Source organism: Gallus gallus, chromosome 19 (genome assembly GCF_016699485.2).
Source record: "Gallus gallus isolate bGalGal1 chromosome 19, bGalGal1.mat.broiler.GRCg7b, whole genome shotgun sequence".
Classification (NCBI taxonomy): domain Eukaryota; kingdom Metazoa; phylum Chordata; class Aves; order Galliformes; family Phasianidae; genus Gallus; species Gallus gallus.
In genome coordinates this window covers 5,906,331-5,929,314 of record NC_052550.1, presented here as the reverse complement: position 1 = coordinate 5,929,314, position 22,984 = coordinate 5,906,331, and the positions used below count along the sequence as shown (strand labels likewise).

At 41.9% G+C, this 22,984-nt stretch overlaps 1 protein-coding gene across 1 annotated transcript; it reads right to left on the bottom strand.

Moving 5' to 3' along the window:
• Window positions 1–1,377: 1,377 nt before the first annotated feature.
• Window positions 1,378–22,921, bottom strand: RPA1 (replication protein A1). Its single transcript, NM_001006221.2, has 17 exons — window positions 22,807–22,921; window positions 22,529–22,576; window positions 22,358–22,436; window positions 21,211–21,319; window positions 20,366–20,454; window positions 16,498–16,584; window positions 15,367–15,499; window positions 14,431–14,533; window positions 13,256–13,324; window positions 12,921–13,113; window positions 11,607–11,746; window positions 9,812–9,960; window positions 8,437–8,569; window positions 7,223–7,399; window positions 5,881–5,988; window positions 2,718–2,804; window positions 1,378–2,395 (listed from the first exon to the last, which is right to left on the bottom strand). Exons 1-17 carry the CDS (start codon window positions 22,837–22,839, stop codon window positions 2,288–2,290), a joined length of 1,845 nt encoding a protein of 614 aa, NP_001006221.1. The 5' UTR covers window positions 22,840–22,921; the 3' UTR covers window positions 1,378–2,287.
• Window positions 22,922–22,984: the final 63 nt, after the last annotated feature.

Sequence of the window (22,984 nt, the reverse complement as noted above, 5' to 3'; positions counted from 1 at the left end):
CAGAACCGTACATTGCATTCGAGATGAGATCTCACACCAGAGGCTTATATAATCCCATCGTACTTGTATAGCTACACTAGAAATACCTTGCTTTACATAGCTTGATGTTTTTTATCATATACTAGCTGATTAAAGCGTGATTAAAACCCTCCAACTCTTCACTCACTAATGAGCACCCACTTTATAGCACGTTTCTTCTTCTCTTTTTTTTTTTTTTATTAGCCCTCAAATAAATGACTTTTCACACCAACTGTTAAAGTTGATTTTCTGTCGCAGCTCTCAAGGTCACCCAGCTCCTCCTAGAAGACACCTCAACGCTCATAAGCGCTGATACCTGCCACCTCAAACCCAGTGAGAGGGATGTGCAGCCGTTCCCCAGGCGAATGAGCCGCCCCAGGTGTGCAACCTCGGCTCATAAAGCTGCAGAGCCAGCAGCTGCACGCCAGCCCTGCAAACCTTCCCCGTGTCTACGGGCCTGAGACTTGCAAACAGCCTCGGGGAATGTTTGTGCATTACCACAAACAGCTCTCAGTCCCCTCAAAGTGGAAAGGAGGAGCAGAAGTAAAAGACTGGTTAGCAGAGTGGAAAGATAGATGATCACGGCTAACCCACCATTTGTCAATCCGGGGCTGTGCTGAAGACGGTGATTTCCTCGTCAACGCTTTATAAGCAAGGTCAGAGGGAACAGATACTTGGATAAAAAATTCAAGGCATCAGCAGAAGGACCCAGCCACGATCCTCAGATTCTGAAAAAGAAGAAGGGGTTGTTTGTGCAGTTAATGGGCCCAGGATAATGTCCTCCGTGTCCATCAGTGGAAGTGGCATTTACAGCTCCTAAGCATAAAAGACTTGAGAAGACAAATAGGAAATCAGGGCACCGTATGAACACACGAGGAAACAGTGCAAAAATGCCAGTTTTGCTACCAGAGACCCACTGCAGTACTGCCTGGATGCTCGGAGCTGTGCAGCAAATGCCAAGCTGTGAGCTGCAGCCAGGGAACACATAATTAATGTGATTAGGAGCACACAGAGCTAGCATGCTCTGCTGACTGAAAAGCCCAGTAGCATAATTACTGTTTTCTGTACTAGCTCTATGTCTGAACAAATCTCAAAGCCTGGTTAGTTTTAGACTGCTGTGTAAACGTCAATAAAAATCCCAGAAGTGCCAGCTCATCAGCATTCTCAGGCACAGAAATGGTGAAAATATCACTGCATTTCCATGCCGTTAACACCAGGCAAAGAAGTCTCCTTTCTTCAGTCTAACCTTAGAGTTTGTAATAAGGTAACATCTCCCCCAAGTGAATGCTTATTATGAAAGCTAATTAATTGCTTTCCAGTAATGAGAAGTCTTCGGTGTTCAAAGAAAGCAAAATTCACTACACAGGAATTGAACAGTGTTTATTCAAACAAAGCTCCCCCCCATCGAAAGACCTGGTTCTGATTAACATCGTTACAAATAAAACCTAACAAACTGAACATACAGACGTACAGAACACATACAGGAAGGAAACACGTGCTGAAATCAGTCAAAAACCTATAGTATTAATTGAAGTGAAAACTAAAGCAATGCTTTGTAGTTGCCTAGATTTCCCTGGGGGATGGAGAGTCAATGCTTATCTGCCTTCCTCCGAAGAGACAATTTTGATTAATATCAGACCCATCTGACTCAGTCTATTAAACCCTGAAGGAAGGATATTCTTCAGATATAAAAGATATGTCTTTGATTAATAATTCTACCATATTGCCATTCCAAGCATTAACTGCATGGCACCTGTGGAAAGAAAAAGCCTTTGAATTCTACAGAAAATAACTAACTCGTGCTAATAGACCTGCTCTCCTTCGTCCAGATCTGAAGGCTGCACGACATTCTCCCTCCCATCCTCTGCAGAACAAGTCCAAGTGCCAAGGTTGTCACTATTTTCTTGCAAAGACGACACAATGGTTATGTAATTCAGGTTTATGTATAGCAAGAAAGCAAAGTTACTTCAGAGATTCTGAATGCTTTGTCTAAAGATACTGACAATCTGTCTAGAGGATCCTCTATAGTGCTGTCACAGTTTAATAGACCACAAGAGTCTACAGCATCATGGCCATTGGGTGCACTCCTAAGCTACCAGGGGCACATCTTCAGAGAAATGCTTTAAATCACTCAGCCCACTACATCGGGCTACCACGCGTGGTGTAACTAATGCCAAATTATCATACGTAGAGCAAGGAAAAAGTCAATGTAACATCCTCTGAGTTTTTCCTGGAAGTTTGAAGCTTTGATCAAGCAGCACAAGCCTTTTCATCCTAGCTGAGCATTTCTCCTGATGCTCGCGATCAACCTCTTGCTGTATTCTCTGTAGTTTACAGGTTTGACGTCCAGTGCTGTAGCCTTAATACGAGATTCATCCTGGGAAAGAGAAAAAAAAAATGGCATGCAGAAAGAATACTCTGTGCCCGAGGCATTTGGTTCTAACCTCTCTGCCCTGGTAACTCACTGTTTGTGGTACCAGGATTAGCTGGGAGAGCAGACAACTCCCAGAGCAGCTACACTGCTTTCATTTGGAACAAGCCATGCTGGAGGAGCCAGAGAGGAAATGGCTTTAAAGGCAGCAGATCCTCCTCTGGTGCCCAGGATTGACAGTGGTTGCTGTAAGTCACTTGAAATTTCACCCCCACAAAGACGAGAGGAGGAAGCCATCTCCTATGGCAGCATTGTGGAGGATACTTACATTGTACGTCTCCAGTTTTACTCTGATCTTGAACTCGTACGTGTTGAAATTTGCATTTTGAAAGACTTCTTCAAACGCCTGCTCGTTCTGTGAGGAGGACAAAGAACAGATACCAGCTGCACACACTCAAGCTTCTGGCAGTGCCATGACCCTTCACAACAGCTTATCTTTTGCTAGCGTTCCCAAAACATAGGAACTAACTCATTCATGCACACAGACCTGAATTTACCCCCAAATTTCACAAGCCAACACCACAGCTTAAAGCTTTTGAAACTATAGTTCAAGGTGAAAAAAAGTTTTCAGAGATCTAAACAAAATAAGGCAGAATTGTAGCAGGCCTGCAGCCAAACAGACAGAGCTAACTAATTCCCTGTTAGTTGCCTTATCAGTCATTCAATTTCTCTGCTTATCCATTGAGGCTGTGTATATCTTTCATATCCTGACTGACCCATTTAAACAATGATCTATGGAAGAGCGGATGCGTGTTTTGAACATCTTTTATAGCCATTAGAAGACCATGTCACATTTACAGCATAAGCTACTTCTAATTACCATATGAGCACTAAACATAATCATCATTTATTACAGACAATTTGTCAAAACAGTAGAAAAGAATCAGACAAGTTGAAGACTGGAAAGTTTGTTCTTGTAAAAATGTGTTAAAATCTTTGCTGATGTTCCACAAAAATGCTGCAGCCCCATTGTGATACAGACATGCCATTATTAACACGTTCATCTACCAACCACACTCCATCAGTGCACCCAGGAGAAGGTGGAGCATCCCCTTCACTCTCATCCCAAGCATTAAAGCTGCTGGTTTGAATGTGTGCAGTGCTATTTTACACCACATTGTGATTCTTCCAAGGTTCAGAAAGTGCAACAAATGAAAGCAAACAGAAGTAGCAAGCTGCAGACTGCAAAATTTTGGCACATCCTTCCTGAATATTGAAAACCCTTTCCTGAGACCATCACATGGATTAGAGGATAAGGAAGGTCACTTTATCAAGGATTTGGCTTCCATTTCCACCCCTGCCACAAGCTATATCAACCATTAGTGAGTGGAAAACGCTGCTAGCGCACAGTCACTGCTACCCTATGTTACTTTTCTGAGTAACAAGTGTGGTAGAGAAGGAGATGAAAGACTTGGCATGCACACACTTCACGCAGTCCCTGCCTGTACGTGGACTCAAAACACGCTGCAAGCAGCAGAAAGATTTCCACTGACTTCACAGGGCACTGGATGAGGTCTTCAGAGAAAAACCACTAAGATGAGCTTACTGAAAACACATCAAGTACCATATTTAAAGCTCGTAAAAGTGTCAAATCAAAAACAATTTCTCCCGGAACACAAAGCATTCCTGCTCAAGGGCTCGTTCCATATTATGCTCCATTTTCTATCCCCGGCCATTTCCATTAGGCAGCTCTTCAAAAGACATTACATGTTTGTATGGTTGCACAGGATCTGCTGTCTCTCCTCCACTCTCTTTGGCATTAAAAGTGACTTAGAAATTTTGTTTGAACTCTAGCAGAGATTAAGCATGACTGAACTAAGACAATATTGACAAGATAATAATGTCTGAAAATGGAAATTCAGAAGTGCAGGCACACCTAATTAGAATGCCCTAGGAATACATCTCCCTACAGAACAGAGGTGTCCAGCCTGCAGGATGCCTCAAAAACTTGTAGCATACAGACCACAAGCCTTGCATCACTTACCACACAGAGCAGAAGTGTGGGGTTATGGGAAAACTAGCCCTGTTTTACAGAAATGGCTCAGGACCACCAGGATTACAGCCTCCTGGGATCCCAGAGCCAAGCAATGGGCTAACCAACGACTGGAACAACTGTGGAGCCCTTATATCAGCCATACTATAGCCTCAGCCTGGGAGCACAGCAGCATTCATAAACAGTACAATAACTTAATGCATTCTCCACAGTATTAAGAAAATATAAAACAAAGCCCCACAGATATTGTGTAGTAGTCAACTAAAACCAAGAGGAGATTATTTGGGTGGGAAGAAAGGAAAACACGGCAGAGAAGCACAGAGACAGAGCGAAGAAAATACTGTCTGTTAGCATTTAATGGCTTACAGCCATGTTAAAAACCATTCTAATCTGCCAAAGAAAGATTACTTAAGCATCTCTGCAAATGACCTATTTTAAAAGTCATGGTTTTTGTACTGCCCTCAAAGTTTCTGGTAATACGTGGTGAAAAAAGAGCCTTCAGAAATGGCCTGACACACAAGTCCAAAAAGCTTCCTGCCTACTTACAAAGACACATACAAAGTGTTCCGGAGCTTTTTGGTTTTGTAAACAATTTTTTGGAACACATGAGGGATAGCACTGCTCGCATTCATGCCTACAACAGTTTTGTGCAGATCTTTCCAATCTAGGTACAATTAAACAGCCTGTCCTTTCTACTGCAGTCAGTGTGCTACAGCTGTCAGCCCTCTAAACGCTGTAGTTCTATGGGCAGGAAGACAGCAGTCCCTCAAAGTCCAGGTGACAGGGACAGGCTGATCTTCAGTCTAACAGCCAAAAGAGCTCAGAGGTAGACAGACTGACTGTGGGAGCAAACTATGGGGGAAACCAGGCAAATCTCTGTTCTCCAGGCAGATGGCCCGTGGAAAATAATCCTGAGAAGAGTAAACAAGTCCCTGCCAAGAACTTCAGAATAGGGAGAAGCGATGATTTGTGAACTCGTAAAAGATTCTGAAGTCCAACATCTGGAGAAAGCCTTTGGCCACCAGACCTCTGAGCTGGCCTATCAGCTCAGGGCACAAGCAACATCAACTTCTCAGATAAATCCCTTTCCTTGTCAGAAAATCCCTTTCTTTCACACGAGCCTTTTGTATTTGTTTTAATAACGCTACTGATTTCTACTACAGCAACAGGAGTACAACCCAGTGCCCTTGCACTGCGTTATGAGTTCAACAGGTATGCACACAGGATGAGACCATGCTCCCTGCTGCATCAGCACTGGTTCACCACAAGCAAACTGCATCTTGCTCAAGTTGTGCTTTAAGTCAACATCACAAGCATATTTCCTTACCAGGAGAATCACAGAAAGCAGGAAATCTGAGGTCTGCTCAACAGCAAGGTGTGTAAAACACAGACCCACTTCTCAGCATTTACTACAAACGCAATAAGGTAACTGACTGACCTTGTCCTTCAGCTCTCCCAGGAAAGTAGCACTTTGCCCAAGAATGAATTCTGCTGACTCTTGGAAGCAAGTCACCCACTGGTAATCTAGAGAGTCTGCAATGGTCACCTAAAAAAAACAACAACACAAGAAAAAAGTAATTCCATCCAGTTGTACTGTCTTCTTTGAGCACCAGATACAAGTAGTATTTATTTCACAGCTCAAGAACTCTGTGCACTTTCCATCGCTGAGGGTGGAAGACAATTACTTATTATTTTACTTTTTAAAAGAGCTCAACATAATGTCAGAGTCATTTAAATCATGTTAATATCGTCAGCACGTTGTGTCACAAGAAGAGGCCAACAAGATCACTGCGATAAACACTGATGGATATTCAGCTCCTTTTCCTCTATCACTGATGAGCTGTGAGCATGACCAGGTAGCCCAGAACAGTAACAGCCAAGGGTGACACCAGCAAGATTGAGACCTGCATTTATTTAGAACCTGGGCATTAACACATGTGATGCTACGTTATGAGACAACTATCAAAACGTTCAAGGACAAGACAGAGCAATAAACAGATCAAGTACCAGCCTCATCTGTGGCTGCTTTGACAATTAGGAATGCAAAAATAGGAGACAAACTGTTCTGAAGGCCTTGATTGTAACCTCAGCATCTCCTTTATATTCTAGGGAGCGACTGCTACATTAAGTAGTTTGTGTATTCCTAGAAGTTATCTGCTAGAAATTATTCAGAAGCAGTTTGTGTTTTAGTGAGACTGCAGGGATAGTTCTCTCTGCATGCCCACCTGGCACAGCATTTCTAAGAAGCAGATACAACTCAAACGTACAGTGTAAAAACAGAAGAAGGTTCAATGCTTATGGGGTAAGCAGGCATCACAATAATAATCCTCACTGCCTTCCGAAGCAGGCTCCATTAAAGCCTGAGACAGAACAATACCTACAAAAGAAAACGTACTAAATATAGGTAGCAGCTGTAAAAGTGCAATTACTGCTCTCCAGAAATGCCATTTTACTTCAGTTTATCTTCACTACTGAAGAGGCGTAGGCCATCTGTACTCTGCACTGCATAGTACACTTGGAAACCAGAATCAACTGAGCTAGCATCAACTTTTTGGCAAAGAGAAAAGCTTTTAATTGGAGCGCTAGGAAAACAAACTGCTTATCAGCTCAGTGAGACGTTCCTCACCCAGGTACAGACACAAGTCACTTCGGTACCCTCTAACCCACAGGCACCTTCAGCAAACAGAGCAGCCTAACGCCCTGTTCTCTCCAAAGGCTCCTATCTGCTCTGCCCAGGGAGAGCAGGGGGAAGCCCTGCCTGCCCTCACCAGCTCACTCACCAGCAGCATCATGCGGTACTTGAAGTTGGGGAATTCACGGTCGCACTTCTCGCAACGATACAGTCCATTCTGTTGGTCTATCACTTTCTTATTGCAATCCTGAGAGGGACAGGCCTGGTACATGCAGTTCTCTTTGCGCAGATGTACTATTGTGCCCACACAGCTAAAATAATCCGCCTAGGAGAGTGAGTGTGCAACATTAGCCTCAAAATACTCAGTGTTTTCCAATTCTGAATTAACTACAAAGCAAGGCGTCCACACTTGGATATTTAGGATTAGAAAGCTTAACAGCTATGGATTATTGGGAAACTGTAAATCAACCCCTGTCGCAATCATTTCCAGGCTTCCATTATGTTAAATAAAGCCCCTAGAGCAAGATTATTCTGTGTTTCCATTGAGGGGAACTCCGATTGCTAGGTTTTCTTCAGATAAAGCACATTTGCTTCTCCATTGTGTCTGTTCAAATCTCTACTTTTTCACAGGATTAAGATTCTGCACTTTCCTATGCTTCTTTCAGGAGTCAGTACAAAAACCAGAAAGCCTACTGTGTAGTATTACAGATAAGTGTTTGATTAAACTATAGCCCACAGAACAAAATACCCACTCACCACACTAAAATCATCACCCTAATGGTTTAAGACCACAGTCAAGTCTTTCAACAGATGAACAGGGGTTAAGAACCACATGCAAGAAAGGCACCGGTAATTCAGCTATTTCCTGTGGAAGTTCTTTATCTAAATCAGAGTTTTGCTCTATCCCGAATGGCTTAGTGCTAAAATTTTGGGGAAAAAAAAAACAATTATATGTTTTAAAAAATAGGTTGGAACAAGTCAAGAAGCATTTTAAGCCTAAGAAAGCTACCAGGCTAGAAAACTAGAGACCTGGGTCTAGCTTTTCTATTGAGCAAGTTTGCCTTGAAAACCCTTCTTCCAAATGCATCTATTTGCCTTACAAGACTTCGTGCTATTTGTATTAGCATCTTTGGGATGGCCTATCTGTCACTATTTATCCAAGACTTAGAAATCTCTTGCACACACAGGATCATGTTGCAACATCAGCAAAGAACTTGGATTCGGTGCTTTGGCTTGTTTGGTTTTTGTTGTTTACAAAGCACACACAGCCCAACAACTGGACCCTCCCAATAAGCAGAACACCAAGGTTTTCTTTCCTCCCCCTCAAACACACAAGGCTTGCAGTCAGCGGCCATGCCTTACCTTATCTCCTTGTCCCAGCCTCTCTGATTTGGCTTCGTACAAAGTTTTCCAGTTGGTATTCACCCCCGATGCTGACCCACCTCTCACATCAGAGATGGAGGCACACTCCAGAAGCTGTCCCTCAGAGTCAAACCTGGAACCACAAAGATGCATTGCTATTTTTGGATGGCAGTCCACCTTATCATAAGCTTACATTTAGTTTCACGTACTTAATACATGAAGGATTTTTTCTTTCTTAAAAATCAATGATTGCAAAGGAAACAATTACAGTAATTTGTGTATACTGCAAACAAAAATAGCATTTCAGAATAAGTTAATACTCTGACTTAATTAGCATAGTATTTTATAAACCCACAAAAGGAGGGCAGCTTTGTTCTATATAACTGCAATTTGTTTGCCAGCTAGTGGTCAAACCACGCACTGCATGCTTCTTAGAGGCAGTCAGATAACAAGATTTAAGGGCATCAAGATATTTCCATAATTAAAATTAAATTACACGGTACCATTATCATTGCAGCGGCTTCAAAAGGAAAAGCAAATAGCATTGAACAAATTATGCCTCCTGTGTTAAAATAAGAAAGCACTCCTTTTCTGAAAAAGGTTGTACTATCATCCCATTCAGTGTCTTTTGTGATTTGAGAAACGCCAATAGAACTCAAAAACGGAATGTAATTAAAATGTGACAGCAGTAGCTAAGACCCACAATCAATTTCATCTTCAACAGCCCTCTGAAGTATAGAAGCAGCTCTGCTCAATCTGAATAATGGAGAACGCCAACAAATATTTTATGCATGTTTAAAGGATTTAGGCAGAATGTGAGCCCAGGATTCACAAGAAGTGATGCTGTAGGGACTTCACCCCATTAGCACACACACCGAATCTCACTGTGCTGGTAGCTATAGCAGATAATTTAGCAACTACCTACGCTAGAAGCAGCAGTGAAGCACTAAGAAGTCACTTGGTTTTCCTGATAAAAATAAAAGTGTCACTTTGCTAATTGAAAATATCTGTTAAGGAATAGACACTAAGAAGTCAATACAGTTCCTGCAGTTCACATTAACAGAGGACAACACAAAACCCTGTCCTCACTGTTAATCAGAAAATAGAGTTGATCAAAAGCCTGATTTCATGCAGTCTTCCAAGACTTTGGATCAGCATGAGCTATACTCCTATTTTACTTCTTCCAACATCTGTCATGGAATTACAAGTTTTCAAACTGAACAGTGCTATCAAGGAAGAGAAGGTTCTATAAGCCTGAAACCCATATCCTCTGCTCCCTTTCTTCAGTACTCTACAGACTGCTCAAATGTACATAAATAGAATAAAACAAATACTCCACAGGAGGAGAAATGAATCAACACAAGCACAGTCATACCATCCTCGGAGCTTGAAAGCCTCTGGGCTATCAGGGTTGACAACCACCGTACTCGATGACAGGACAGACAGGCTTCTACCCCCAAAATCAGAGACTCGGGCTCCTTTGATGGCTATCACAGGTTGTCTGGAGCCATCAAACTTCTCAGCCTGCATGTGTGGAAAATAAAACAAAAAACAAACAACAGAAAGCGTTAGTAAGCATGCTACACTATATTTGCAGTCATAGTTCACAGATCTTGACAAAAGACCAAACCCAAGTCAGACCATCTTACTGTAGTTGGGAGGTATGGTTTTAGACAGCAGCGCTGGGAGTTTAGGAAAGGCAGCTAACAGTTTTATAATCCTAACACCTCATTTCTTGGGGAACTAGAGCATCCTCCTATCCGTGCAGCAGCTGTGCACCACCAGTTTGGAGAAAAGGGACTGATCATCTCCATTAGGAGTTTTAAACAAGGATTTTAGAAAGGGAGATGGGTTAGGGGAATGAAGGTTTCTCCAAACAGGGGTGATTTGGTCAGATTAGTCTCTATGGGACACCAAATAACTCACTCGACTTGACTGAGACAATCCTGTCTCTTCACCTACAGCTTAAGTAGAAGCATAGGTGTGCTGACCAAACATTTTCCTCAGCTTTCCATTTTCTGTTTTTAATCTCATAAAGCTGCTTTAATGCTGTTCAGTTGCTATCAGTTTGTTATCCAACTAAAGTCTGACACTAACAAAGAATCTCTCAGCACTAGAGAGGTTTTGAAAAGTATAGATTTCCTGGACACCACACCACTTAACAAGCAAGGAAAGGATCATGTGCTTATGGACCACAAATGAGCTCGAGTTAGCAAAAACACTTGCTGTATCCATGAGATACAAAAAGAACACACATCTTGACAGATAAGGCAATGAGTTATTGGGGAGATATGGATTCTAATGCTAGGTGTGCCAGCTGCAAGCCGTAATTCGCTTCCCCTCAATGCTTATGCTACCTTTACTCTACAACAAAGCAAATATTTAACTTTCTTAATTACAGACCCCTGATCTGAGAGTTACACAAGATGTTTGTAACTAGTAACCTCTCCAGTAACAAGCTGGTTCAACCTCAAAACTTTACGATACAGAAAACTCAGTTTACTTCATTTACATCAGCAGATGGTTAACAATGTTCAGCCACCTACAATATCAGAGCACTTGATCATTTAGCCACGAGGCACCATTGCCAGTCTGGCAGGATGACTCCCATTTTATGGACCAGCACATAAATCCCCACGTATCTACACCACGGAGAACAAAGCAGTCTGTTATCAAGATAAACGAGTGGTTCACAGTAACTACACAAACTTTCCATTCCCAAAGCTCTGACATTTTAAACTCTTAGTCTGAGATACAGCCTTTCAAACCCCTAGTTAAGCAGCAGTTTATTCAGGTAACAAGTACCCTACCCTGAGAATAGAGCTCCTTGCAAACAAGACATCTGTAGCCATCGGGCTTTTCCATGATCGAACCACAACACATATCCTTTTCTAAACCAGAAACCTGTTATCTACAGTCTTTGTGCCTGAGACATCATGTCTGCAGTTGTTCAGAACACATTAGTCAGATCATGTCAGCAGTCTGTCAGAAAAAGGTTACGAACATCACACCTGAATGAAACCAGACAGTCTTTCACCTTCTTTCTACCCCTGATCCTCCAACACCTAAGACTCTGTCTCAGTTCCGTGCCCATCTTAGATGACAACAGTGTGTATTTCTTCACCATCACAAAGAAACCTTTGCTTAAGAACAGGTAAGAGAGCACATACCTCATTTCCCCATAGCGTAGCTGTCACCAGTTTCCCTGATGTATCCATCAGATGCACATTCCTCTTCGATACCTCCCTATTGCTAGCTTTCACTACAATTTTAGTGACATCTTCATAGCTCTTACAAATTCCAATTACATCTGAAAAAGAGTTACAATTTAGTTAGAGTTGCTCAAGGGTCACAGTTGGGGAATACAACACCACAAGAGAAGAATCATTCCTAGTGTCAGATTTTTACCTTGTAATATCCCAGCTCCCTATTCAAATCAAATCTGATAGGGAAATTAAGTGTATTATGGCAGGAATGCTCCACTACAGAATTCTTCAGTGCTTTAATTTTGTTGACGAATTCATTAAGATATTCATGAATGCAAGCCTCACCACATTAAAGAGATCAAGGCATCACAATCTCTTTTTCCATCACATTCTGCCAAAGGACTTCAGCCCCGATTCTTGCTGTGCTTGAACATACCCTTGCTGGTTAAGCAGAAGGCTCTCAGGCACAGGGCTTCAAAACGACTAACATGAAGAAACAACTGGCTAGTGCCCTTGCTGTAGCCCCCTAGACCAAAAGCTGCAACTTGAACAAGTTTTGGAGGTTGAACTAGATGACCTCCAGAGGTCCCTTCCAATCCAAACCACACTGTGATTCCCGTGAAGTTGGCACGTTTTGGCAGTAAGAGCTAATGCAATGCCCCTTGCTCTCCCTAATAAAAACCTATTTTGAACATCAGAGGTCTACCTTTAAAATTCCTAGCTGAATGCCTCTGAATCACATGCATCTTGTGCCTGTGAAACCTGAGCTCCCTCGCCCCCACCCAAGCCTCTGATTTTTCCGGAGTACTCTGCCCAACAAATTACAGAAAAACAAACCTCCAATACTTCACAAAGCAAGCCAAAACAGTCATGCAACTTGGACTTGGATGCAGTGCAGTATGCCAAAATCACTACCGAGATAATTAGATAGTGAAAGCAAGCAAGACCATGGAAGGTATGAAATATACACGTGCTGAGCAAGGACACTTTTCTTTCAACCCTTTCTGTGGAAAAAAATGATCATAAGACAATAAACAAGTAGCATGTACTGTCTTTAGCTTGAAGCACAATTTTGCAGAGAAATCAGTATGTATTGTTAGCTGAATAGGATAAAGACACCTTAACCATAAAATTGCCTAAGGCATTTTTAACAGCGACCACCACAGGCTAAGTCTACCCAAAAGATCACCTTCTATTGCTCACTGCCTCCCCAGTACTCACAATACTAAGATAAAGTTTCAAAGTCTTACAGCACGTCATTTCACTACTCAGACTGACCGACAATTGAGTCTTTGGGTGTGTTCTCCAAGTCAGAGATGGATACAAAATCAAACTGAACAGATGGAAGATGCTGGGCATCATCACAGGGCACAACTGAAGTCTCATTATTGAATGTAATCTCATAATCATTCTTAACAGCTGTATATTGCTTGTTAGCAGTCTTCAAATTGCCTTTGGTAAAATAATATACCTAGAGGAGAAAGCAATGAAACAGGATATTATCAGAAGTCAGACAGAGAAAATAGATTGTGTTCACCTTTAAAAATCCTTGCTATGCTGAAGTGCCTCTTTTCTAGCTCATGTCAGACCATGAAAGCACAACACTACCATACCTTGTTCAGTTCAATGAGAGGAAAGAACTTGTCTGCTTGATCATTGAATGCAGTAGCTCTAATCTCACCCTGCAGGAAAATAGGAGAGGCGATCAGAACTGAAATTCAGCATAAGTAAATAAATTATATTAAGAAATCCTTAACAATGTTAAGTGGCATCAGTTCTACAGACAGCGTGGGCTGCCAGGCTAGCTCCAGACACCTGAGAAACAGACAACACTCCCCTTACATTTACAGTTGTAGCTAGAACGACATATTCCACACCTGACCATCAATTCTCAGATTCAAGTCTCATTAGCATCCCTAGAGCTCTGAAATTACTATCACACAGACAGCACTGAACAAGTACTCTTGAAACTAGCATTAACTGACATTACAGGAAAGAGAAGTTTGAATAGATCACCTCACTCCACAAGCTAGCACACAGAATCTTGAGCTAAGTCCTGCTCATAAACAACGCCAAGTCCTTAAGTAATAATTAATAACAACTATAAATCCCCTGATTTTTTTTTGTTTTGTTTTTACATTTGACTACTAAAAGTATGCAGAGGAAACAAATGGCTGATGACAACATGTTACATTATTAACCTCACATTTTATACCAAATATAATCTTGCAGAATCTTGTTTGTTTTCACGACAGAAGGCGGTAATTTGATAAGAGGTTTGACAAACTGCAAGTTTAGTTGGATTAACCAGATACCATTCCCCAAACAAACCACAGATGAAATTTCCAAGTATTACAATAATTTATAGCCTGATTTCCTCACGAAAATGAAAGCTTATAACTTGGAGGCGATGCTCCTTTCACTCCTTGTTTTGTACCGTGTATCTAAGTAAGGATGAGAGCTCATTCTCAATCTAAAGGAAATGATGACAAACAAAGTATTAGGTTGTCTGTTTCCCTAAACAGCCGTATTTCGAAGCTGCAAAAATTGAGTCACACACTATAGACTTTGATGAAAAATAATCAGTAACACCATACATTGAAGACTTCATTCTGGATAAGGACTGGATCACTGATGTTCGAGTTAATGAATACAGAATATGAACTCCAGTCACAATAATAAAAAAACTACATTTTCTATAACGCACTTTATTTCTTCCATTTTGTCTTTATGAAGGGTTCATCAGCGTCTGGCATACATTATCTTTTTCTCAACATATAACACTTACACTCTCATCAACGAGCTCTATAGAGAAGAGCTTCCCTTCACCACGGGAGTTGCTCCATGTGCGGATCTGCCCTTTTTGGGTAACACGAGCACAAATGGTCCACCTGAAATTGTGCAAGAAATAAGAGCTGTTCCAAGTCCTCTTTTATTTATATATGTATTTTTTTTTATTATTTTTAGAAGAGATTGAATTTACCAACCTTTGGAGCTGGAATGACACTATTTAAAAAGCCACAATTTTTCCACTGCACCTCAGCAATTCTACCTGCCTTTCTGCTGCTATTTTAATGTCCTCAACCATTAAAGGCAGAAAGTTATATAGAAAGCAACAACAAAGCCAACCATAAAACATCCAGTAGGACACAGCAGCAAGCAATCTTTCTGCAGAGCAGCATGCCTCAAATCTTTCACTCTTCTAGGGTAGATTTCAGAACAGGCAAGCTGTTGTATGAGAAAATCCAGGCTAGAACTCAAGAGCCCAATTATACGATTTGCATTTCAACTTAGGTAATCAAATCAGTTTGCATAACTTAAAAACTGTCATTCACAAAATAATTACATCCTCAAGCTTTTCAACAACACAGTAGCCAAAGTGAATAGCTTACCGAGATGTTTTGTCATTACCTTACCAAAAAGAAGATCACTTCAGGAAAAAAGGTGAGTCAAACTACTTCTCAACTAAAATATTAAAAAGCTATCAAGCTCAGCAGGGTAACTTCACCAAAAATCTCAGATTTTCAGAGTGCTGATGAAACAAAAAGACCAAAACCCACGCAGCTATTTCTGTAGGTCTTACGGTTTTGTTGCCCTGCTCCTCTGTACCTCTTCCCTACGTTAACAGATAAAGACCAAACCTAATAAAGAATGATTTAAGGGATTCATACATCTCTGTAAATATGATAAAGCCAGAAATACCTGGCAAACCATTATAACTCACTTAGATTGGTATGGATTCAAGCTGGCAATGGGCACTACTTTGGACTGTGTTCCTCCTGGTGTCTTCACTGAGCTGGGAGCACTGGCTTTACTAAACTGGTTTGAGGGAGCGTGGTACTTTGGAGCAGCAGAACCTTTCAAAAAGAGAAAATAAAACAAACAAATCACACAGCATTTCAGCCATACAGACAAAGCGCAGGTTAAGATCTACTCATTCAGTGTGCTGTAATATAAAAGTTTGTTGAATCACTCCTGCTCTTGGTCACACCAATTTTTTAGGCTGCAAACGAGACTCACTCAGACCTTAAAAGCACATACAGTGAAGATGGAGATGTGGTCAGAGTCAATCTAGGTGGCAAACAACCACTTGGCAGCAAATCCTCTTAAATATGGCACACCACATTTTGGATCTACACTTGGACAAACAGGTAAGGAATGGCACCCCACAATCAAAGCACCTCCTGATGTAAGGCAATACTACCAGTTCTAAACCTCATTGATGTACAAATGTAGAACTTATTTCCTTCCTGTCCTTAGAGCTGATGATGACTTGTTTTCTGCTGGAATAGCAAGCGTCAAGATTTTGCAATTTCAAAATACCAAAATAATTCTTCAACACCAGGGTGAAAGCAGCACCAGGGGTTGGACTCCAATAACCTCATCACTTTAAAAATAAGCCTACAGGTTGCTTGCCTTTTTCAGCATCTTGCTATTTAAAATCTTGATCAAAATATGTCCTGCACCACATAAGCTGTTTGGCCTCAATAGCTCAGCACTGACAACACAACTTTCAGCCAGTTACAAACTGCAGCTGACTTGAGTGCCCACAGAGCACCTTTTCAAGCATGCAGAATTGCATCAGAGTAGATGTTCAGTTCCTGCTGCTTTGTCAGAACTGTTTCCTATTTGTTTTACCTGGGGGAGGAGGAAGGGGGAGAATGAGGCAGATTTTTTTAAGATTCAAATGACAGTAACCTCTCTTGAGACACCTCATCTTTTCAAGCTACAGGTTTGTCTGATGTAGTTTCTTCTGCAACATTATTATGGAAAGGGTTTTGTTGCTTTTTTTTTTTTTTTAATGTTTTGTTGTGCACAAATAGAAACCAGAAATCCCACCCAGGATTATTCTTACCTGCTACTGACAAATTGCCATCCTGTTGCTGTGGTTTGTTAGGTGCTGCGTTGGCTGTTGGAGCTGAAGAACGTTGCTGTCCCTGCCCTGGTAATCAAATTGAAAAAGACCATTTAGGACAGTAGGGAGCAGAGTAATTAAAAACTACCCTTCAGCCTTTTCAGGAAATTAGGTTTGCAAGAAAACAAGATTTTAAACACAGAACACACGCTAAAACTCAGGTGTTACAGGGCACAGCAGCAGTAAGCTATCTGTTAAACAATATTAACACGGAGGAATTTCAGTCAGATCTCTTTCCTCAAGCAACTGCTTTCTACTTAAGAAGAATTCAGCGTTGACAGTTATTTAAAAGGACAGCACTGAAGTAATCCTGACAACTTTTCAGTTTTTATAGGCTTCTATTGCTCTGACAGGTAGTTTCTGCTACTATCTAACAGCAAGCATTTAAAAAAAAAATGTAGAGAGATCTGCTTCTTGAAATTCAGAAAGGACCAAAAAACCACTGGGTGAAGCCAAGCCTGCAGTTATAGAAAACACTTGCTACATTTTATTTCTAAAATATGAAGAAATGATGGGGGTTCTTGGGATACAATGGCACACTGCATATGGAGCATGCCACAGTGTGTACATGTTGTGTATTTTTTAAGCTACAGGGCTTTTACTTGGATTATATCTGTAATAAATTACAAGAGAAAGTACAGAGTGACATGCATAGAAAAACAATCCATAGGTCAAAAACTGGACTTAATTTACAGAAACAATCACTTTCCCCAACATATTTTGCTTCTAGATCAGTAAATACCCAACTCCTTTGTCTCTTAGGACACAGCTAACACCAATTTGCAGGACATCCTAGGCCAGGGCAGGCAAAGTCCCCCTGATGTGGGGATGTGGAAAGTGACAAAGAAGTGAGATTGGACCTAGAAGCATCACAAGGAACAAAGCAGAGAATCCCAGAACAGAATGGCAAGAAAGGATAGCACAGAAGGACACTACTGCCCTGAAGAAGCACGGTCTGATGTTGCTTACTCCACACAGGTAACCCTCTGGTTACTTTTAATCCATACCAAGGTATTAGCACAAAACCACCCTGCTCCTCTCATCGCAGCAGTGACAGAAGTCTCCCTAGCAACAGTGTGACGTCAAACAGCAACGTGCACTTACTGCAGAATCCACTAGATGGAGAAACCAGAGTTCCCCCTCCTTCAGCTGCCTCACTTAATCAGAGGACTGAGTCAGTGCTCAACCCCAAACTCATTGCAAGTAGGAGAAGAGGAAAAAGACAACACTCAAGAGAAAATATGTCTGGCCAGGGAAAGAAGTTGCAAGAAGAGGAATGTGCACATGAAGGAAACCCAACACTTAAAATACCTCGTCACATTCCTGCTATATACATGGGCTTCATAGAACTCAAGACTTTTGGCTACACAGCCCAGTCTAATGTAGTAGCTGTAGTCCCAACAATCTGTTATTGAGAGGCCCTGCTGTGTTCCTGTCCCAGGGCTGAAATGCAGCACAAATGGAGGAAGGAGGAGATACACTTTGAAAGAACACACACCAAAAAGCAATGGTGGAAAGAGCAGGAAGAAAAGCAAATGTATAAGTATACAAGCATTTCAACACTGAAAGATTAATGACAGAAATTAAACATAAGTAGCAAGTAATTGTTACAGTAAGAATGAAGTCCAACATCAGAGCAATTGCAATGAGATTAATGACAGTAATAACATTACCATGTAGCTTTGTACAAAGAACTAAACTGCTCAATCTTCATTTTCAATACTATAATGAAATGCTGCCTGAGAAGTTTTTATGGTATGTATCAAGAAGATTGCATCTCCAGCTTCCTTGTTAGGCAGATTAACCACCTACTGCTCAACTGCAAAGTGGCCAAAAGCAATCTCCTCACTGCCCGGGTCCTTCTGGGGTAGGAAAGAGTGTTATTTAATCCTAGGTCTGGCAACTTGAGATCAGTATTTAAAGTAAGACTTCTTTTCTGTAACTGAAATGTTATTTAGTGTTAGAAACAAACAAATGAACCCTAACACCACCACTGTATGAATTCTGTACAATTGTGTTGGTGTTAAAATGAAATATATCCTGCAGCAAACTTGGCATTTCTTAACCATCTATATTTGAGGCCTTCATTGCTGAGTACTCTGTATGTCAAAGCGAAGAACAGAACTTTCACCAAAATAACTTTAAATTTACCAGAATTTATACTCTTAAGGATGTATTTTTGGCTCAGTTCTGTAAGACAGAAGATTCTCTGTTGTTTCTAAGCAACAATATGACAAGAATGCCATAGTTCACAAGAAACGTGCTCCTGTATCACACAGGCAAGTGATACGAGAGAAAGACAATACAGTCTGCTCAATAGGTGTTCCAAAAATCTTGGTCTCTACAGCAACTGTGAGATTAAGCCATAAAATCTGAGATGTCAACACATTTTTTAAACAGCAATTAGCTAAGTAACTATCGGAGGAACAAAGGATTCTTTAGGCTCATTTAACAAATGCATCTATAATTCCCCAGGAAAAAGAAAAGTTGATGAAGAAAGATGTCTTGGCAACAAAGTCTAATTTCTACTTCAGTTAGTAAAGTAGATCTTAAACCAGAACTGCAGTATGTACCACCGTTCGTCCAAAGCATCTTACAGAAATTGCTGTCACTACCGTGTGGTTCCTTAACAGTAAAAACAAATTGATTCATTTCCACCAGGAGAAAGAAATGAAAAAATTCCCGGAAAAAAAAGCTATTTGCTGTTGAATTTCAGCCATTATCTGTACGTGTGCCAACAATGGAGAAGCTCAAATATTTTCTTTAAGCATTTATTATCCTCTCTCTTGTCAGGAAAGAAAACTCCAAGAAGGGAACATACATCTGAACATCTCAGGGGAAAAAAATACATTATTTTGGAAAAAAAAAAACAAAAAGCATTTGCCTGAGAACTCATTTAGCACGTGAAAATGAAGACTGCAGTTATTCACACAAAGTAAAACTTAATAATTCACAGCAGGTCAGACCAAGGGCCATCCAGCACATCATCATTTTTCAGATGGCAGGAACAGGTCCTTAGGACGGCCTGCATGCTGGCCATGTTTTCATAACCATAAGTCACCTATCTACTTTAGGCAATTTCAGTTTCAGTGCTTCCATTCATGCTGAGGATGTATTGTTACGTTTAACAGCCCTTAATGGATTTTTCTTTTCTTTTTTTTTTTTTTTGCATGTAATTGCTTTTTGAACGTGTGCCAGTTTTTGGCACCCACCTCATGTGGCAAAGCGTTCTATAATTTAGCTCTGTGCTGTCTGGGAGGTGCAGTACTGCCTTTGTTTTAGAGCTGTTAGCTGATAATATGAGAACTAAAGAGTATCAAATGGATGTAGAGAAGAAAGATTCATCATTCTTTACTCATCCTCTCTGTGCCATCTTACAGTTCTATAGATCATTATTACGTCTTCCTCCCGACATTTTCTTCCCAGATAGAAGAAATCCTACCTTCTGGTTACTCACTATAAAGAGATACAGAACAGCTTTCACACGCTCACTGGATCTCTACATAAAGACCACTAACACACAATACAAACCTGTCAATGCTAACACAAAGCACAGACACTTCTCAATACTCCTTAGAGATGGAAGCTTCAGCCAAGATGCGGAGCTTATGAAAATATGAACAAACCCCACTTTGTGGCACACAGACAGCAAGGATTTTCAAGATGGGGACATTTCTGTTCCAAGCATAAGGGAGTTGCACATGCTTGGCTGCTTCTTTTTAAATGAGAAGAAAGAAACAGATAGCTGAAAGAGTGTGATAACAGGCAGCCTGCTCACAAGAGGTTTTTGTTTATTGAGGATACTCACCTTCGTTGTACGGCACCGGATTGCCAACAGTCCCACCAACCATATCAGCAGTTTTCAGAACATCTAAATCCATCAGTATAACCACTCTCCTACAAACACAAAATAGACAGTAATAAAGACTCACTGCCTCCCTAAGTCTATCAGGCTCCGAGAATCCTTCTCGTGCAGATATGAGAAGCAGCCACTAGGGGCTGATTCTTTGTACAAGGGAATATGGAAAACAAAAGCACTTCACTATCAACTTAACCTTCTCATGTTGTACAAGTAGACTTGAAAAAGTATCACATTTCACCAAGGACACTGACAGCAGGCTGAACGGGCACACAGAAATGCCATGAAACAATAGCACTTTAAAAGCATTAAAACCATGCCAAATTTCTTAAGAGAATCCACACTCTGCCTCAAAAGAAGCTGTATTTCCTACACGAAAACATGGAATAAAACCAGATGCAGAAGTTCAGATCGTGTTCTCCCACACAGACATCATTTTTAGACAATCACTTCTCTCAGATCACTTCTCGTTTTACAGTGCCTACCTCACTTCTCTCAAAGTCTCACAAAAGATCAAAGATTTCACACCACGCAACCTTCACTGCTTCTTTTCCACAGCAGGTATTTTTAAGTGAATTGAAACGAAGCAGTACAATTTGGAGTATTCCACCTGGAGGCCTTCAATTACTGAGTTACTTTCTGCAATTGCTTACGCTGTGTGCTTTCCTTCCTGCACTTATTATTTTCAGAAATGCCTAATCAAAAAGATTTGGCCTTCACTTAGTCCCACAGGACAGCGCATCCATTAGCACAGCTGCCTTTGTGTAGAACCACACTTAAAGAAATGCGTGTACCTTCCATCTTTCAAGCTGTTGACAATGAATCTGTTAACCTGGCAAATACAGTGTGCTGATAAGCGTTCCTCTTCCACGAGGGGGTTCAGCTGTGTCGCCAGCATGAATGCTACAGGGACAGAAGAACATTAAAGACATTAACACACGCTCGTATTAAAGGGGTTGCCACAGCTGGCCTCCTTCCCAGTCTGCAAGCACTACATTAGATCTACAACTGGCTCAGTTAATTAGCACATAGAAAACAGTGTAACAGCTAATAAGTTGCAACCCTGAACATAAATTGTGTTGGATTCATTCCCCAAACTTCTAAGAATGCAATGACTGATCTCATCAGTGTTTACATATATTGAAAGTGTGGGAGCTAAATGGATGGGGCCAGGCTCTGTGTAATGGTGTGTAGCAAAAGAACAAGGGACAACAGGCAAAAACTGGAAAGGAGCACAGGAAGTTCCATACAAACACACAGAAGAACTTATTTACTGTGAGGGTGCCAGAGCAATGGAACAGGCTGCCCAGGGAGGTGGTGCAGTCTCCTCATCTGGAGATATTCAAGACCCACCTGGACATTCTCCTGTTCAACCTATTGCCAGGAAACTGCTTTAGGAGGTGGGTTGGACTCGATGATCTCCAAAGACCCCTTCCAACCCCCGTAATTCATAGAATGGTATGGGTTGGATGGGACCTTTCAGATCACCCAGTTCCAACCCCATGCTACAGGCAGGGACACCTCCCACTAGATCAGGTTGGTCAAAGTCCCATCCAGCCTGACCTGGAACACCTCCGGGGGGGGGGGGGTAGGGGGGGGGTATCCACAGCCTCTCTGGGCAAGCAATGTCTCACCACCTTCCCAGCAAAGAATTTCTTTCTAATATCTAATCTAAATGATATGATTTTATGATCATATACTAACGCCAGAAGAAGACTAAGCTAGATTACTTTAAAAATCAGCGATACAAAACCACGTATAGAATTGCCTGAGCGTTACAACGCAGCTGCACACTTCAGGCAGACCCTGTGCCCCCCATATACACCCACTCTCCTCCAGTACTGGTTTCATTACTACAGACCCTGACATTTACACTGAAGTTGTAACTTCAGTGTATTTACACTGTTGGCACCACTACACTTACAAACCCCTCATACTCACAGGAGAGAGTGTTCACCCCGTCGCTCATCAGCACTCGGTACCGTGGAGGCCCATTTCCTGTGGCGATAGCCCGCGTGTTCTGTAGGAAAACACCAGGTTGTCACCTCCTGTTAATTCCTTAAGTCCTCCAAAACCACACACACCACTGTCTGTAGCAACCCCGGTACTCACAATGACTTGCAGCACGGGCTTGTAGACGTTCTCTCCCTGCATTATGGCCTGGAAAAGAGAGGAAGAGCCTAAATATAGTGCCGCGCTGCGCTCTGAGACCGATCGCTGAGGGGGAACGGCCCATCGGGCAGCACTGGGCCTCTCCCCATCCCTTCCCCATCCCCATCCCCATCCCCGGGCCTGCTCCACAAGCCCAGGTGTGACGCAGTCCTCACTTTCCCCCCTCAACCTTCACAGCCCGGACTCATCCCGGCTCCCACCACCCCAGGGCCCCTCACCGCGATGGCGCCTTCGCTCAGCCGGACGCTCATGGCTGCGCTCCGCTCTGCTCCCCGCGCTCCTCCGCTGCTGCCGCCAAATCCTCCCGCCGTCCCGTGCCGCGCTCCTCCTTCCGGCGCGTCTCCAAAGTCGCGCTGCGCGCGCGCCCATTGTCACGCTCCTATTGGCTGTCCGGAG

What these genes read in the sequence shown, in the direction of transcription:
- RPA1 (NM_001006221.2), bottom strand. Translation starts at nt 22,839, where the DNA reads ATGAGCGTCCGGCTGAGCGAAGGCGCCATCGCG. An exon ending in CGGGGTGAACACTCTCTCCT is followed by an intron (nt 21,320 to 22,357) that starts GTGAGTATGAGG and finishes CTGTCCCTGTAG; the next exon opens with CATTCATGCTGGCGACACAG. An exon ending in AGTACCGCATGATGCTGCTG is followed by an intron (nt 5,989 to 7,222) that starts GTGAGTGAGCTG and finishes TGTTTTTTTTAG; the next exon opens with GTGACCATTGCAGACTCTCT.